This window comes from Pectinophora gossypiella, chromosome 3, assembly GCF_024362695.1.
Source record: "Pectinophora gossypiella chromosome 3, ilPecGoss1.1, whole genome shotgun sequence".
Taxonomy (NCBI): Eukaryota; Metazoa; Arthropoda; class Insecta; order Lepidoptera; family Gelechiidae; genus Pectinophora; species Pectinophora gossypiella.
In genome coordinates, this window is record NC_065406.1 from 9,481,333 (window position 1) to 9,498,290 (window position 16,958).

Genomic DNA, 16,958 nt, shown 5'->3' on the forward strand with positions numbered 1-16,958 from the left:
ATCAGGAGATTTTACATGTGTTCATCTATGTAGGTTATGTTATAGGCCGATTTATTGTCAGTAACGATAAAAACATAATTTGAAATTAAAACATGACTTAATTTGAAAATATTTATATTTAGGTAACTGTTTTGAAACAAGCTAATAACTGAAGAAACTAAATTTAGGTAGTTTCATATAATTCATCATTGCGTATATTTTGGAACCATTTTTATTTACATGTTTTTTTTTTTTTTATTTGTAGTAGATAAATGTGTTTATCTGCAACAAATCGGCTACTTACTGTTTGAATTTCAATTTAGTTGGGTAGTCTACAGCGTGCTTTATGATTATGACTCTATGTTGGTTCCCCTGCAATTCTGACAGTGTCATGGCATAACATAAGATGACAGCCAAGAATTCAATGTTGACATTTGCTAAAAACTATCGTGAAAGTAATAAAAAAAAATAAACGAAGAAGACTTGAAAGTTGAAAGAATAATGTTATTTTTATTATAACCTAAATTACAAATTAAAAACAAAAATAAACCGTAAGTAAGTGTATTTTTTCTCAATTCATTTAGGGTTCACCTTCATTACCATAACATTGCAAAATTGTTATAACTCAGGATGAGTACGCAAGCTACATCACCTACTCCGAGAGTCCGGCAGGCCCCGCCGGAGCCCCGCGCTAGGCAACCGCCGCCCCCGCCGCGACGTGCTAATGCGCAAGCGCCGCCGCCCCCGCGAGAACGACAGCCACCTCCACCACCCCGGCAACGACAACCCCCACCGCCACCACGCGATCGCCATCAACCGGATTTCTATTAGATTTTAACATACTTACCTATCCATATAGAAAATATCAATTTTTGTAACAACATTGTTATCCATTTCATACCAATTTTTTTATAGTTCTACTACCTATCTAATACCTACTAACTACAGAATTTATACTAGTACCTAAGTACCTACTCAGACAGCTGACTATTATGTACAATTAATGTCTTTAGTTAGATAAAAACTATTTTTGAAATAGGTACATTGCAGCCTTGGAATGTTTTGTACCTACCTACCCATATTAGCTATAGAAATGATTATGTTTGTATAGTTATATTCAGAGAGAGATAGGTAAGTAGGTATATTAATTAAGTGTTTAGGGAAGTAGTATTTATACAAAATTGTTATTGGGTATGAAAGCAGAGCTCACCAAGCTTATTTATGGGAAATCCCCCAACAAAATAAGACAAAGTTTTAAAGGGTTGGTACCACTGTGTAATTGTCATAGCTTTTTATTGTTAAATTAGTAGGTATGTGAGATTAGATAGGTCGGTTCATTATTAAAAAAATAATATAATTTTGTTACTAACTGAACTTTTATATCTTTATCATAAAGTTAACTTGTGATTTTCTAGTTTTCGGTGTTCTATGAGGATTGTTGAATCGTTTTTTTACTGCATGATCATGATTAAATGTCTCGTAAATAAATAATACTATACATATTTCGTAAAACTATTTGTTTATTTTATTATCTTATCAGTGTTACTAAGGTAGGTATTTTATTTTATGTATAGTGTAAAAATAGGTGGTTCTTAGGGTTACTTTAGGGTTAAAAGTCCAATCAGTTTCTCGCAAAATAATAGAATAACAAACTGGTTGTCATGAGTCTTAAGTGCAACCAGTGGTATGAGGTATAACTAGAGGCGAAACTTGTACTATTTGAAAGCTCTAACACTACCCATGTCACACTTACAGGTAGTACCTACCTACCTTAAACCAATCTTCAGTTAGTATACTACGTAATCCACCCAGTTCGATGCGTAAAGGTTACGGGCTCGGCGATCGGAATCGTCTAATAAATAATTGGTGGTCCTAACCATGGTACCTACGATCTTGAGTGAGTCTAATAGCGTCGATTTTTCCGAACTCGATGCGCCAGCCCCAATCTTGACGCATCGGGCTGGGTGGATTGGGTAATCTGACCCCGTTCAGGAACGCGCAGCGCGTCAAGTGGCGTGAGGCGTGAACAATGACAATGTACTGAGCGTTCACGGAGAAGCATTTTTGCAGGCGTTTGTTTGAATTGTAGCATCACATATGGCGGTACACGCCGCGGGCGACGTGGTATAGGTGCGTGAAAAAAGGTGAACATACAAAGTGTGATCGCGCTACAGTGTGCTCAAGCAAGCAATCATGCTATAGCGCGCGTAAGCATTCTTAGTCGTGCTGCCAGATGTGGTTCAACCCTAATTTTCGAACGCTCTTCCGTTGTCGCTGTGTGGGTTGACGGAAGTCGCTGATTGTCCAGGCTTGTGATAATACAAATCCAGTGCCGAATACGCAACGAAGCGTGCAGTACAATGCAGTCAGTGTCTCCATATTTCATTTTTATTTTCCTACTCATAATCAACAATGTAATATCGCGACAAATGGAAAAACACGTCAACCCTCGCAGCGTTGATATTACAAACGTGAAGAATATTCAGGTGAAGTTTGCTGGCATGGAAGATTCTCCGCAATGGATCGAAGGAGCGAATTGCCCAGAAGGATACAAGTTGGCTGACGGGGTATGTCGAGAAGTGTGGTACGATGACTTCTCAGTGGACGAAGCGTATTAAATTTTATTGGATTGGAACTTTTATTCTGTTACCATGTGTTATAGGTAGTTACCTATTTTACAATGTGATTGATAATAAAAAGCACAACTTGGAGAAAGGAAAGGTGCGTAATTATTATCTACATTATTATTATATCGTTATCTAATGTTTTCTAGTTTTTAATGTACGGTCACGAGTATTATTATGTATATATAGTATATACATATATACACTTTGAAACTATGTCACATTAACTTTTTTGACAAAGTAAACCGTAAGTCTTATTAAATGACAAAATGATAGTGCGACAGGGTTCTAAAGTGGGTACATGATATTGCACATGACTGTACTCGTATTAGACATTTTGATATTACCGATTTGTACCTCTGTAGTACCTTCTTAATGAAACGAATGAAATCTGTAGGTAAGTAGTACCTAAAGGGAATGACAGAATAGTGGACAGTTACAAATTAGCGTACATTGTGATAGTAGTACCTATGTGATGAATTAGTTTGCTATAAGGTAGATGAGCACAGCTCTCCGTCAAATCGTTATCGTAATATAGTTCGTATCTACAGTTCCATTTGTTGACGAATGCCAACTAGGGATCCTTCGTAAACTCTGCTATAGATCGTACCTACTTAGTTGTCGATCGTTGGCGTTATGTAGGTAGGTAATAAGTAGCACGTTACCTTCGTGAGATCAGAGCCGTGGTAGTGCAGTTGGAAGAACGCTTGACTCTCACTTTGAGGTAGCAAATGATTTTCGAAATTGTTTTCAAATTCATGTTTAATTATCGTTGAGATCCAACATCCCAAAAACGGTAATGCAGTGTTTGCTGCTCTCGGTGTAAGCATATTTCCACCGCATTCTCGTCCCATAACGACATCGAAATTATTACAGTCGATCTGATGAGCGCTGCAGATAGCGCCATACTTGTTGCCAAGTTTGGGGCCGATATTACACGATAAGACGAAGATCGTAGCCACCTAAATGACTATCACCTGCACAGCAGTGAAGGAAAAGGAGGAAATCCATATTGTCGAAAAATGCGTTTCAGAGGTATTAATGACCTAACTTGTATTGGGCTGGTTTTCCCTTCGCAGGTTGGAACGTCCGCCAGACAATCATTTCTGTAAAAAAGTACGGGACCTGTCAAATCAGGATAACGTTAAGGAGATGATAAACCTAGTTAGGTCAGGTTGACGTATTAGGAATAAAGATCTTGGACTTTCATAATAGTAAAGTTTTTATTGCGTTATGTACCTAAATAAGTAAGTATTACGATTAATAAATAACATATTTTTTTTTAGAATCGACTGGTAGGTACTTTATTGTGCGTTCGGTATTTACAAGGTTATTGTAATTTCTATCACAGTTTTAAACGAAAGGAGCGATGAATCTCCAGGTGTCGAGCTGGTCGAGGATCGGGTTTCCAACAGCGACGATCACGCGAGACGCGAGGAGCGCTATGGCTCCCGAAAAGCGGTTGATGTAGTCCAAAACGACTTCCTCGACGATAGCGTTAACCACATTGTCGATGTCACCACCTCCGATGACGCCGGTCAATTGACTCTGAAAGCATAGAATAAGGAATAAGTAATACCACATGAGGAGCTCGGTGGCGCAGCGGTTAACGCGCTCGGTCTGCGATTGTTGAAGTTAAGCAACTTTCGCAAAGGCCGGTCATAGTATGGGTGACCACAAAAAAAAAGTTTTCATCTCGAGCTCCTCTGTGCTTCGGAAGGCACGTTAAGCCGTTGGTCCCGGCTGCATTAGGAGCCGTCAATAACCATCAATCCGCACTGGGCCCGCGTGATGGTTTAAGGCCAGATTTCCCTATCCAACCATAGGGAAGGCCTGTGCCCCAGCAGTGGGGACGTTAATGGGCTGATGATGATGATGAATACCACGTATAGAACGGCAGCTCTCCGCTCCCCATCAGCGTCTGAGCTAGGTTTATTTCACCCTCGAACATAGTTTAGACTTGAATCGTATGACGTCAGATGTCACACACACAGATACGCGTGTACGATAACGTCAATGTGTGGTATCTATGTAAAACGAGTTGGTTTGTATGAAGTGTCCGGGGTGTGCTGAAAGGGTATCGTGAAGTTAGTAGGTTGCTATACTTACTTAGTCTCGTAACACGTTTGAGACAAAGAAAAATCAGAAAATAGCAATCAAGACGGATTTTTTGAAAGACGGTATTATAGTTAGTAAGTAAGTAGGTATATATAAGTAGGATCTAATCTAATAAGTATTAAACGGTGAATGCGCTATTCCCATGCAGTTATTGGAAATATTTCCTAAAGAAATGAAAAATGTATTTACGAGAGCTTTGGGCGTGCAATGCATTCGCTAGCTTTGTGCGCAGTGTTTTATAAGTTTATCATTGACATCTACCAAAACAAAGTTCCTATTTGAACGTTAGGTATAAACGGTCTCCGTGATTCAGTGGTTGAACGTTGGACTCACAATCCGGAGGTTCCGTGTTCGAATCCCGGTGGGGACATATCACAAAAATCACTTTGTGATCCCTAGTTCGGTTAGAACATTACAGGCTGATCACCGATTGTTCGAAATTAAGATGACCCGTGCTTTGGAAAGCACGTTGTGCTGTTGGTTCTAGTTAATACTTACTGGTGTAACTGGGTCTTTGGTGGCTCAATAATAGCCTTGACACTAGGGGTGAGTATGTTGTTCATCCACTTCACGATAGAAGAACCAATTAGGTTTATTTATTAATATTCATATGCAACTCACCTTGAGAGAAGGAATCTGGAAGGCAGCATTTTCTATCCTTTCAATCAGAACAGAATTGCCATCTTCGGACTGCTTCAGTATCAACAGACCTTGGAACCTGAATCCTTCCACGAGGAAACTGTAAGAACAAAATAAATTAATTAAGTAATTTATAATTATTTACTTAAGTAAGATAAATTAGTTAAAGAAATATTGCGATTTAACTCATAAGTAATAACAATAAATAATAAAAAAAAATCATTTAAAAATTAACTTTTAATTTATATATTTATGAAAAATGACGTGTAATTTCTAGAATAATGTACCTAATTGTATGTCTTTAGTTGAAAAAGTTATCGACTTTGGTTATTGTTTTTTATAAGTCCTTTAGACTTGGGTTCATAATATCCTGCAATGATACCATTTAATGCTGTTTTAAAACATAATTATAGATCATAGAGCATAAAACTGACTTCCGCGTAACCGCCAAGGACTTGTATTGCTCTATGCCGTAAGAAGGGTAGCCATGATGACATGAAACTTGTATTTAGTTCTAGCACCTGTGTTTCTTTTTTTGAAGTGACTAATGACAGATTTTCCAGGCTACGTTCACCAAAACCAATATAGATGTCGTTGTACACCATAACATGATAATTACCTATTTTCTTATTAATACTCTACGATATAATTATTCCAAAATACAATGTAAAGGCAGAAACATATACTTCACTTACTTTTAAAAATAATTGTTGCTTGATATTTGGATCACATTATACATAGAATTATGCTGCTACCTATATTGCTTCTATTTATTTTGATCAGAATAATAATGGGTGGAAGATGTAAGTATTTGGCTACTTAACAACCTAGTCAAATGAGATACTTTTTACGAAATGTCAAAACGAAATTTTTTTTTTGGAGTTTTTATGGAAATACTGCACTGTGACGTCATCAATAAAAGCGGTCAAATTCATGAATAAAATTCGAATATAAGTGGAAAAATAAAATGAGTTTGATTTATTATCGTCTTAGACTGGCTTCTATTTCTAGATTAGCATTTTATAATTTATCTTTGACTCAGTCAAGTACCCAATTGTGCCTGGGTGTAATAAAAAGGGTCATCGTTTATAGGTATCCAAAAACAAGGATAAAAGATGAGTATGTAACAGCTGTTATTACTGGTCACGGTGCCTTCAACAAACATCTGTTCACACTAGGTGTCACTGACAGCCCCCTGTGCAGAGCCTGCATGGAGGCGGAGGAGACAGCGGCTCACGTTCTACTGGAGTGTGGAGGAGTCGCCAACTACCGGGCCAGGCACCTCGGCCTGACGGGGTGCCTCCCCGAGGTGGTCAGCAACGTCAAAGGACTGTTAGACTTCCTTGGGGAACTAGGCTGGCTGGAGTAATCCAGCCGTTTCAGGTATCACGCAAAATAGGCGCACAGACGTCGAGTTGCGGAAACCGGCCCGCGAATACCAATACCAAGATGAGTATGTTCGTTCCATAAAATTGGAAAATCTATACAGCGCCATCTATATTGTTTTTGAGGAACGTAGCCTGCAAAGTCCTTCATTGTAGGCGGCATATGGCATTTGCTACTTGGCCGGAGTAATTTATTGTGAATACTTACTCTGCTTCACCGTTTCCGTAAAGGGGTAGTGCAGTGAGCACATCACCAAGTAAGTTGTATTTGCCTGAAAAAAAGTAATTCAGTATGTAAATGTACATACATATACCTACGTACTTATATACAGGGTGTTAGTGACATCGTAACGAAAACTTTGAGGGATGATTCAGGCCATGATTCCGAGTTAATATCAAGTGGAATTTTCCATCGCAAAAGTATAGAATTGAAAATAATTAAAAAAAACTAAAAAAATAAATTCCACTTGTTATTAACTCAGAATCATGGTCTGAATCATCCCTCTGAGTATTTGTTACGATGTCACTAACACCCTGTATATAAAGTTATGACCCCAATCCTTAAAGGGGTCTACAAGTAGAGCCAAAAGTAATCAAAGACTTACAAAGTCCTAACTCCTAAGATGGATATGATGGCGACTAGGGAGCAGCCTACCGCCCATAATAATAGGGTAGTTAGTAGTTTCCAACATAACTATACAAAAGTCATCGTTGATATATCATATTTCAATTAATAATTTTACAGTCTTATTGTACAAAAAACAAAATGTCTTGAAAGAAAGTTCATTTTATGAAGTTGTAGAAAGGCAAAATTCTATTTATTTTCTTTAAAAAGTAAAGAAACGTAACTTATATCAATAAACTAATTAATACAAAGAAATCCAACTAGTCAAATCAGTTAAGTACTTATTAATAAACGTCAAAACACGAAATTACTATCTAATTTGTATGAAAAAGCAACCTGTGACGTCATAAAATAACGTGAGAAAATGTCGCATTTATTACTACAGTTTTCATAAATTACTTAAATAGAAAAAATAATGAACGATTTTTTTTTGTTTTCTGCCATTGACTTTACCTGCGGAGCTTGTAGTAGACCTAGTCGCTCTCGGATTAGCTTATATAATCATGAAAAAAACTACCTCCTAGAAAAAACAGCTCTGTCTGCATCGAGTGATGTTCTCTACACAGACGTTTATGGGCGAGCACGATTTTTTTTTAACGTGACTTATTGTAGATTTGCCACAGATGACATTAACTACTTGGCCGGACAAATGGGGAGCGCTGAAGGCTTTCACCCGGTACAACGTTTAAGACAACGGGCCTGAGGGTGCCCAGGGCCTCGGCTCAGGGCGTCGTCTGAGAGGAAAAATATTTGAAAGAATTAATCGACCCTAACGGTCGATAGCGATAAGCGCTGATTGAGGGAAATCGTCGACCACGCCGGCGGGGTCGGTATCGGGGTCCTGAAGTGTTTGGTGTCGCGAGCTGATTGGCCGCCTCTATGGCTAGAGTAATCGGGTCGTCGGGATCGTAGGCGAGCACGATCAAAACCGATTGCAAGCGATCATAGACGATGATCGGCCAGTTCAGCCAAGTGTGCCCTTTCAACGATCGTGTTCATGTTGCATAAGACAGGTAGCAGATAGTTTTGAACTTACTAAACTAAACCATAGAACACAGTTTTACACTACTGGAAACTTCCTCCACTGGACACGGCATCAGCTGAGCATTTTGGTATTATATGTTTTGTTTTGCTTCTGGGAGCGAATAAAAACATAAAACACGTTCAGCTGCTTGTCTTCCAGGGCATGTCGTAAACTCAGACAGAGGGATTGTTTCCTTTCTTGCGCCATGGATTACTCTTATGGGCGATAGGCTGATCCCTTATCACCATAAGGTCCATCATATCCACCTTAGGACATCGTAATAACAGTGGTTGCAAGTTGCTTTTAATTACTTGTGGCTCTACCATTAGGGATTACGGTTGTGAGTTTATGTATGCATGTATGTTGACATTTACGCCCTCGACTTAAGGCCTTTACTCACTGGAGGCGCCCATATCATACTGCCAACAAAATAATACGAAAATAGTGACGTCATGCCTCACTGGAGTCATGACGTCATGTAACGTCTAAGAATACCGATATTGAGGTTCTTCTATCGTGTGGATTGTGAGGTGGATTACCAACCACATCAACCCTGGTGTCAGGGTTATTATTGACCCGCCATAGGCCCCTGACGTGACTCATGTAACGACTACGTACTTACATCAGTAAGTAGTAACCGGGACCAACGGCATAACGTGCCTTCCGAAGTACGGATCATCTAACTTTTGGACAATCAGGTGATCGGCCTGTAATGTCCTAACTAAACTCATCATCAGAAGAGATCAGAAAGTGATTTTTGTGATTTGTCCCCACCGGGATTCGAACCCGGGACCTCCGGATCTTGAGCACAACACTCAACTACTGGACCACGGAGGCCGATGATATTGAGGTGAGTTCAAAATTTTCCTTAAGGTTGCCTCAACTGCGACACGGAATCCAGGAAGGTTCGAGTTTTAGAATACCGGTGTCAGTCTTACCAGCTTTGATGACGAGAGACGGAACAGAGATGTCGATGTCGAAGGTCAGGTTAGGACGGGTAACCAGGTTGCTCCTGTGTACTACGAAGCCTCCGACGCCCGAAGAGTACACGTCCTCCATCTCCAAATCCAAGCTAAAACAAGATAAATCTCCATTAGGATGCTATGCTGGTACTGAACGCTAAGATCGTAAGGAGCACACGATTTTTGCGACTCATTTAATAAACAAACTTGCAAGTGGACTGAATTATTGAGTTGATAAATAAATTCTAAAGTGGAGGAATGAATTACTTAGTTGAGGAATAAATTAGGATTAAATAAGTATTTAAATAAATTGCTAACACGTTTCTTTTCCCGCTGTTGGAAAAATATTGATTCTCGACGGAAGTTTTAGGTAAGAATGAAGGTGTATACCTATATATTTTTGTTATTCTGCTACCTATATTTTGATTTGATATAAGGATGTATATTTTGTTTTTGTAATTATAGTATCTATTTCTGGAGTTAGGTATCTACTACGTAACATGTGCCAGACTTTAGAATTCACAGTAGGCATTATTTATTGTAAACAGAATACTAACAAACTTGAATATAAAAAAAAAAATATTTAAAAGGAGATGTAAGCCAGCTAAACTTCACTGAAGGCTGATCTAAAACCTAAATAGATGCCACTTACTTTATAAGTCCAGCTGGAATGTAAATGTGGAGATTTTCAAGGTTTAGAGGATCGAGAGGGGGGAGTCCGAAGATGGAGGATCCATTGTTGATAATATAACGGATGAAAGTGAACAGCTGCCTAATCAAAATGTTGATCAGGATGTTCCGCGTTTCGGGACTAGCGTCGGCGGCGGCGATTTCTGTAAATAATAACAAAAATATTTTTGAAAATTTTGAATACTTTTTTGCTGTTCTGGGAGCAAATAAAAAACATAGAAAACGTTCAGCTGCTTATCTTCCCGGGCAAGTCGTAAAAACCGACAGAGGGATTGTGTCCTCTAACATGATGGACTAATGTTATGGGCGATAGGCAGATCCCTTATCACCATAAGGTTCAATATATCCAGCTTAAGACATCGTATCAACAGTGGCTGCAAGTTGTCTTTGATTACTTGTGGCTCTGCCCACCCCATTAGGGATAACGGGCGTGAGTTTATGTATGTATGTATCGCACCTTTAGAACTAAACTGGCTTAACTCAAAATTTATAGTATATGTGTTTTTGCATTAAAACGACATTTTAAAGCATAATTCATAACCCTACAAGATTAAAATGTCGTATTTCATAGTGTGAGTAAAGAGACGCTAGTTCGGTCTCTTTATTTCGTCGCAAATTACTTTCGTCGCTTCAAATCAAAACCGACCAATTCAGTTGTCCGCCGACCGTGAGTGAGTGCACGCGTGTGTTAAGCTGGCGGATTTTGAGATGCGTCACTTTATTGCAATAAGTAAAGGTAAGTTTCATTAAGTATGTTTTAGTCGTAAAGTGAAACTTTATCGGTTTGAGCCACTTTATGTCTTAAATTTTGGAATCGTATAACGGAGTTTTTAGTGATGCGTCGTTATTTTATAAAATATATCGTTATGTTTTGTAGCCGTTTTTTGATTGTGGCAATTTTTTATAAAAATATGTTTATCAACGCGTGTCAATTCTTAACTTCTTTTTGATTTTATTCAAACTCTTACCGTCCGTTATTATTCTGTTTTAGGTTAAGTCAAAAAGATGTCGAAGAAATTTGTACGAGCGAATAAAATATTCAAAGCCATGCACTTATCACCACCAAGTGTTAAACCGAACCTGAGCCTCCTCCTCTTCGTCCATTACCAAATAACATAACAGTACATCGTGCAACTAAAACAATTGCTCCTTATCCTGAAAAAGCCGACTTTGACGAAAGACTGGAAACCGCTTCTCTCGTTTCTTTAGACCTCCAGCAACCTGCATCAAACACAAATATCTCAGATTCAGTACTAGCTACAAAGCATACGACAACGTCAACTTATATGAAACAAGAAACGCCTGTTGCACGTGGGAACTCCATGAAATGCTCTTTGAATGTAACAGCTTTACGACCCGATCGTTTACCACTCAAAGTTTTTTCAAAGCTTGCCTCTGACCATCCGCTGATAATGAGTGAGCTGAAATCTTCGACGCATTCGCTTCCTACTAACACGCCTAAATCTTATAGTGATCCTGCAGAAATAACTCATCCCCAAGAACAGACCTCTCATAAGCATGCAAATGTCTCTCCTATATCTCCTACCTCAGGTCACCTGTCATCTATGCTTTCTGCTTCAGTGCAATTTACAGGATCGGTTCCCGCAACGAAATTTTCTTCGGCAGTACCAAGTTTGATGTCAACAACCTTAAATAACATATTAAATAAAATTCCTGATAAACAAAATATATTAACTCCAATGGAATATTTAGGCAATAAAGAAAATACATGCCCAAATATTGGCGAAGTAGAAGACAGCTCGCCGTTAGACATTTCCGTTAAGATACCCTCCAAAAAACTACCAACGCAACGCACATTAAGAAATCATTCTCGTTCTCCAGAATATATAAGTTGATGTAATATTATACTCAGATAATTGCGGAGGACAGAATAAAAACAAGTATATAGCCAGCTTACTCTCTTTTGCAGTTATTTACTTTCAAAACATTAAATCAATAACTCACAAATTTCTGATACAAGGCCATACACAGAACGAAGGCGATAATGCCCATAGTTTGATAGAAAAGGAAGTAAAACGAAACCTTAGATCTGGTCCAATTTATAATCCATCGCAGTATGCGACTCTAATAAAAAGTGCAAAGATAACAGAAACTCCTTTTAAAGTGCACGAAATCGATTATACTTTCTTTATACATTGTTTTAAGTTTACGCGGTTATTATCATAATTAAAACACATAATAACGGGTTCTTACCGCGTTTAAATGGGGATATGAGACTCCCGATATTTCGACACTGTTGCAAGTGCCATGATCACGGGATGACCCCGTGATCATGGCACTGCAGTATACATTGTTTTAAGTTTACGCGGTTATTATCATAATTAAAACACATAATAACGGGTTCTTACCGCGTTTAAATGGGGATATGAGACTCCCGATATTTCGACACTGTTGCAAGTGCCATGATCACGGGGTCATCCCGTGATCACGGCAGTCTCATATCCCCATTTAAACGCGGTAAGAACCCGTTATTATGTGTTATACTTTCTTTCTTGATTTAAAAGACTTACAGTACCAATGGGGCTTTAACGAAAACGAAAACAAGGAACACGTTACCTGGTGTGACATAAAATGTTTAAAATATTTAGAAGACGAACCATTTATTTATTTATTTGTACACAATGAAACAGACACAAGAAACATACAAAGAAAACAGATAGTACAGGCAAGCTTATCTCTAAACAAAGAGATTTCTTCCAGCTGACCTACGTACCATTTGCAGTATATTGCAGAACTTTCTAATTAGAAACTGAATATAAAAAAATTTCGCTTCGTAATAAGAGGAACATCATAGAAGGAAAGAGAGGAAGGGGAAGACCAAGAAGAGCTTACATGGAACAGATTAAAGAAAAGGTTAACGTCGTGTCTTATAGGGAAGTCAAGGAATTGGCCTTTGATAGACTGGAATGGAAAATGCTACACCGACAAGAGCGTGGCTCTTAAATTGATGATGATGAATAAGAGGAAAAAGATGAGAAGTCTGGAAGACGTGGAGGTTGGAAAAGCCTATTCCCAACAGTTGGGACTGAGCGCCAATAAATAGAAGGATCTCAAAGATCTCATTAATAAAAAAATAATACCGCCATACTCTTCCAATTATTTTCTTAATATTTCAGACTAGTTATAAGCTAAAAAGCCTAGTTTGTATAAGAATTTACATATAAAAAATGTTTTGATATTACTTTTTCAGAAGATACTCTAATTTTGTTCCTAGAATTTTTTATTTACCTAGTTAAGTAAAACTTAAGTTTTGATATTACTTTTTCAGAAGAAACTTTAATTTTGTTGCTAGATTTTAAGATTTTCTACAAATTATTACTAAAATGTGACTGAGATAATAAAGACTGATTAATGATTATTCGTTGTTTTGTATTAAGTCGATAATCTCCTACTACCCAAAAATAATAAAGTGTCCCGAACTTAAAAAATACATAGTTCTTATACGTAGTTTTGATACTAAACTGACCTAACATATATTCTGTCTAATGAAGTAAAAAGTGTTTTAGCAATAAAGTGACTCAATTTCGAACTGATCTTTTAAAAAAAGAAAAAACGTACTAAAATAATCAATTTACAATCTACTTTAGGTGTTTTTATATACTTTATGAAGAAAATTACAATATTCAAACAATTTATTTTGATAATTTCCAATATTTAAAAAAATAGTAGATCTCGAAAGTTGTAATGCAATGTTTCAGTACAGTGTTTGGCGTTTTCCCTAAAGTTGCATTTTTTTGGATTACGTCAGTTTATTTTTAAGGGTGCGGTATGTAATACTTTTTTAACATCCTATAATAGGCTCACATTCGGTAAGGAGTTTTTCTAAAACAGCGTCCGAACCGCGTTGTAAATACGAGTACGTATACATTAAGTTATGTAGATAGTATAAGTTCGTTCCATTAATGTAAGATGTTATGGCTGTCCAAATAAAGTGCATAATGGTGTTAATTCCTGTAAATACCGTCTAATTTTATTTTAAGTTATATCTGTCATTTTCTTATCCGCCGAAAAGGAAAGGGACGGGTAATCGACAAGCATAAAATTTATGGAACACACGTCAATTTAAAGCACAAATCTAAACCAACCGTCTAAAAAATTTTCATCAGTCAATAACCCGACACATTCATTTACTCATTCTTCCTAAAATTAAGAGCTGTGAATCATCCGTCCCTTTCGACGGATATGAAAATGACGGATATAACTTAAATAATAATAAATAATAATAATAATACTCATTTATTTCAGCCAATAAAGCCATAGTTATGGAAAAAATACAAAAAAAATATATATACAGAATAAATTAAAATAAAAAGTAAAAACAAAAAAAAATAATATAAAGTATACAATAAAATAAAATATTAACCTTCATAATTATAAGGTTTAGTCAATGCACGTTACTTTTTGTTTGCGTTCTGGTGTACACGATGCCAATGCCGAAATATCGGGCTGCGATATATGTCATTACATAAAGTCTTTAGGATTGCATTTTCAGCGCTACGCAGCCTACCCCAAAAGGAAGCTATACGCGACCGAATGACTGCGAAGAAATCGGGGACCAATCCATCAGCAAACATAGTCGACGCACTACAGTATCTTGGCATTTTCATGAGGATACGATATGCGTCATTATATTGTACCCTCATGGTACTAAACGATTTACACATGTAGTTGGTCCACAAATGACAGGTGTACATGTTTTGGCAGAATGCTTTGAACAATGTTGTCTTGACCTCCCTGTTGCATCTGTAGAACCTACGTGCGATCATGTTCGCTCTGATGGAGAGGGCCCGGCGTTCACGCTCAATATCGTCATCGTCACTAAGATCTTCCGTCAGGTAATGACCAAGATACTTGAACCGCTGCACCCTCCCAATTTCCAGCCCATTGAGCGTCAGCCCCGGTACGTACTCCGGACCTCTCCCAGCCCTAAACACCATCATTTCAGTTTTTGCCACGTTATACTTCAGTCCATGAGTATTAGCATAATGCTCACAAACTGAAAGTAGCATTCGCAACCCGTGTATTGAGGGACTGAGAAGCACCATGTCATCAGCATAGCTGAGGTTGTTTAAAATAAAATTAGGCGGTGTCTGCAGGAATCGGGGCCAATGTCGCTTGTGACAAGATGCTCCGCGTATACTGTTGTCCAGAGATTGGTTGTCTATTTTTTATATGAGGTTGTAGGGGGGTTAAAAAGCCCACATCAACGCAATTCATCTAAATAAAGCAATATTGCTATTTGACATTTCACAAATGTCACATTAAAATATTGCTTTTATGGATGAATCGCTTCTATATGGCGTTATAACCCCCCAGTTCTACCTAGGACTATTGAAATGAAAAACATCGAAAATATGTCTACATACCTACAACGCAAATTAACACAGGCTGTTTGTCGGGAAAGTCGGAAACATTTTCGATTTTTCACTTGTTATCACTTGATATTAACTCAGAATCATGGTCTGAATAATCCGCCTTAGTATCCGTTACGATGCCACTAACACCGTATGGTAATACTTACAACTTTAAGGATACGGAAGGTCCTCTTTAAGGATAGGTATTGACATCATTATTATACACTTAACGACTGTGTTAGTATGGTATGCCGATTTCATGGTCAATAATACAAAGTGAGAACTTGGTTCAAATAGTTACTTACCAAAAGGAAGCTGCTCGATTGCTTCAACCTTTTCAACTTTAGGAGCAGCCGCTGAGAGGGCGACCACGCCCAACATTAATAGTGCTAGCAGTTTCATCCTGCAGACAAAAGTTATACCTTTTATTTACAATGAAGGTCGATTTTTGTTATTTGCCCAAAGATGTAAAGCATTTTAAGTGTATGTCCCTAAGCTTCACCGCAGTCGATTTCGTAAATGTTTAGAAAAACCCATCTATAATTTACGAAGACAACTTCCAACCATATTAAAAAAGTAGGGTGATGCTTGTAACCAAAACATGGGCACCGCATGTACAAGAGTTATCGCTATCCTGTGGTCAAGTTTGCTAACACTATTAACCGTCTTCCGTCATGATGTTTTACCAAATCCAACTGTCCATACCCCCAAACCCCTTACCCCAACTCTATCATACCCTACCTCCAACTTTTTTAATAAATCATACTGTTCAATTGTAGATATTCACTATTATAGTACTGTGATGATGTGACCTCTTTTAGGCACATTATCCGGCTGGTAAGCGCATTATTTTAACAGTGGTCCCGATTTCTGCAGACACCTAATTTTATTTTAATCCGCCCAAAAAGAAAGGGACGGATGATTGACAACTGTTAATTTTAAAATGAATGAATGATCGAGCGCATACGCATCCCGCTGATATTCAGAATTGAATAGAATAGAAATAGTTTATTATATTCAACCTGTTAAATATGTGCTGTCAAGTTAACTGTCGAGTTATTGGCCAATGTAAAATTTTGGTAGGGGTTTTTAAATTTCTGCCTAAAATTTACATACTTAATTATGTTCCATAAATTGTATGTCTGTCGATAGCCCGTCTCTTTCCTTTTCGGCAGATAAGAAAATGACAGGTATAACTTAAAATAAATTTAGGTGGTATGTACTGGAATCAGCTCTAGTGGGTCTTTATGTTGTTTCTTTATATTTTGCTCACGTATTATTTTGTTATATTCACTTGTGAAGTTGTAATGTCCATCAAGATCCGAGTTACAGTACCTACTTATACCTAAGCACACAATGTTAATTCACTTGAAAGTACGCGGTGAAACTTAGGTCTATACTTAAAAAAAATATGATCAGAATGTAAAGAAACACTTTCTTCTAAACTTATTTCTTCATCACCCACCTGTATGCCTTTACAATTTACCAGACACTGTCCAGTTTCCTTGTTACGTCGCATATTAAATTGCTTCTTAAT

At 37.7% G+C, this 16,958-nt stretch overlaps 1 protein-coding gene and 1 long non-coding RNA gene across 3 annotated transcripts; one reads left to right on the forward strand and one right to left on the reverse strand.

The window, feature by feature from the left end:
- Positions 1–380: 380 nt before the first annotated feature.
- On the forward strand, positions 381–2,699 carry LOC126381812 (uncharacterized). 2 transcript variants are annotated; one of them, XR_007568976.1, is made up of 2 exons: positions 381–534; positions 609–2,699. It is a non-coding gene; the product is annotated as an uncharacterized LOC126381812 (long non-coding RNA). The 2 variants fall into 2 exon arrangements; XR_007568977.1 differs by having other exon boundaries at positions 381–530.
- Positions 2,700–3,806: 1,107 nt separating this feature from the next.
- LOC126381805 (uncharacterized) lies at positions 3,807–16,936 on the reverse strand. The gene is made up of 7 exons (XM_050031297.1): positions 16,887–16,936; positions 15,727–15,824; positions 10,009–10,189; positions 9,333–9,466; positions 6,954–7,017; positions 5,343–5,460; positions 3,807–4,151 (listed from the first exon to the last, which is right to left on the reverse strand). Exons 2-7 carry the CDS (start codon positions 15,821–15,823, stop codon positions 3,957–3,959), a joined length of 789 nt encoding a protein of 262 aa, XP_049887254.1. The 5' UTR covers position 15,824; positions 16,887–16,936; the 3' UTR covers positions 3,807–3,956.
- Between the last annotated feature and the right edge of the window lie 22 nt (positions 16,937–16,958).

Bases quoted from the DNA above. Each gene is read 5' to 3' on its own strand.
- LOC126381805 (XM_050031297.1), bottom strand. From the start codon at position 15,823: ATGAAACTGCTAGCACTATTAATGTTGGGCGTGGTCGCCCTCTCAGCG. The intron at 10,190-15,726 runs GTAAGTAACTAT...TATTATTTACAG, and splicing joins AATCGAGCAGCTTCCTTTTG to AAATCGCCGCCGCCGACGCT. The intron at 7,018-9,332 runs GTAAGACTGACA...ACTTTTTTTCAG, and splicing joins GTCTCTCGTCATCAAAGCTG to GCAAATACAACTTACTTGGT.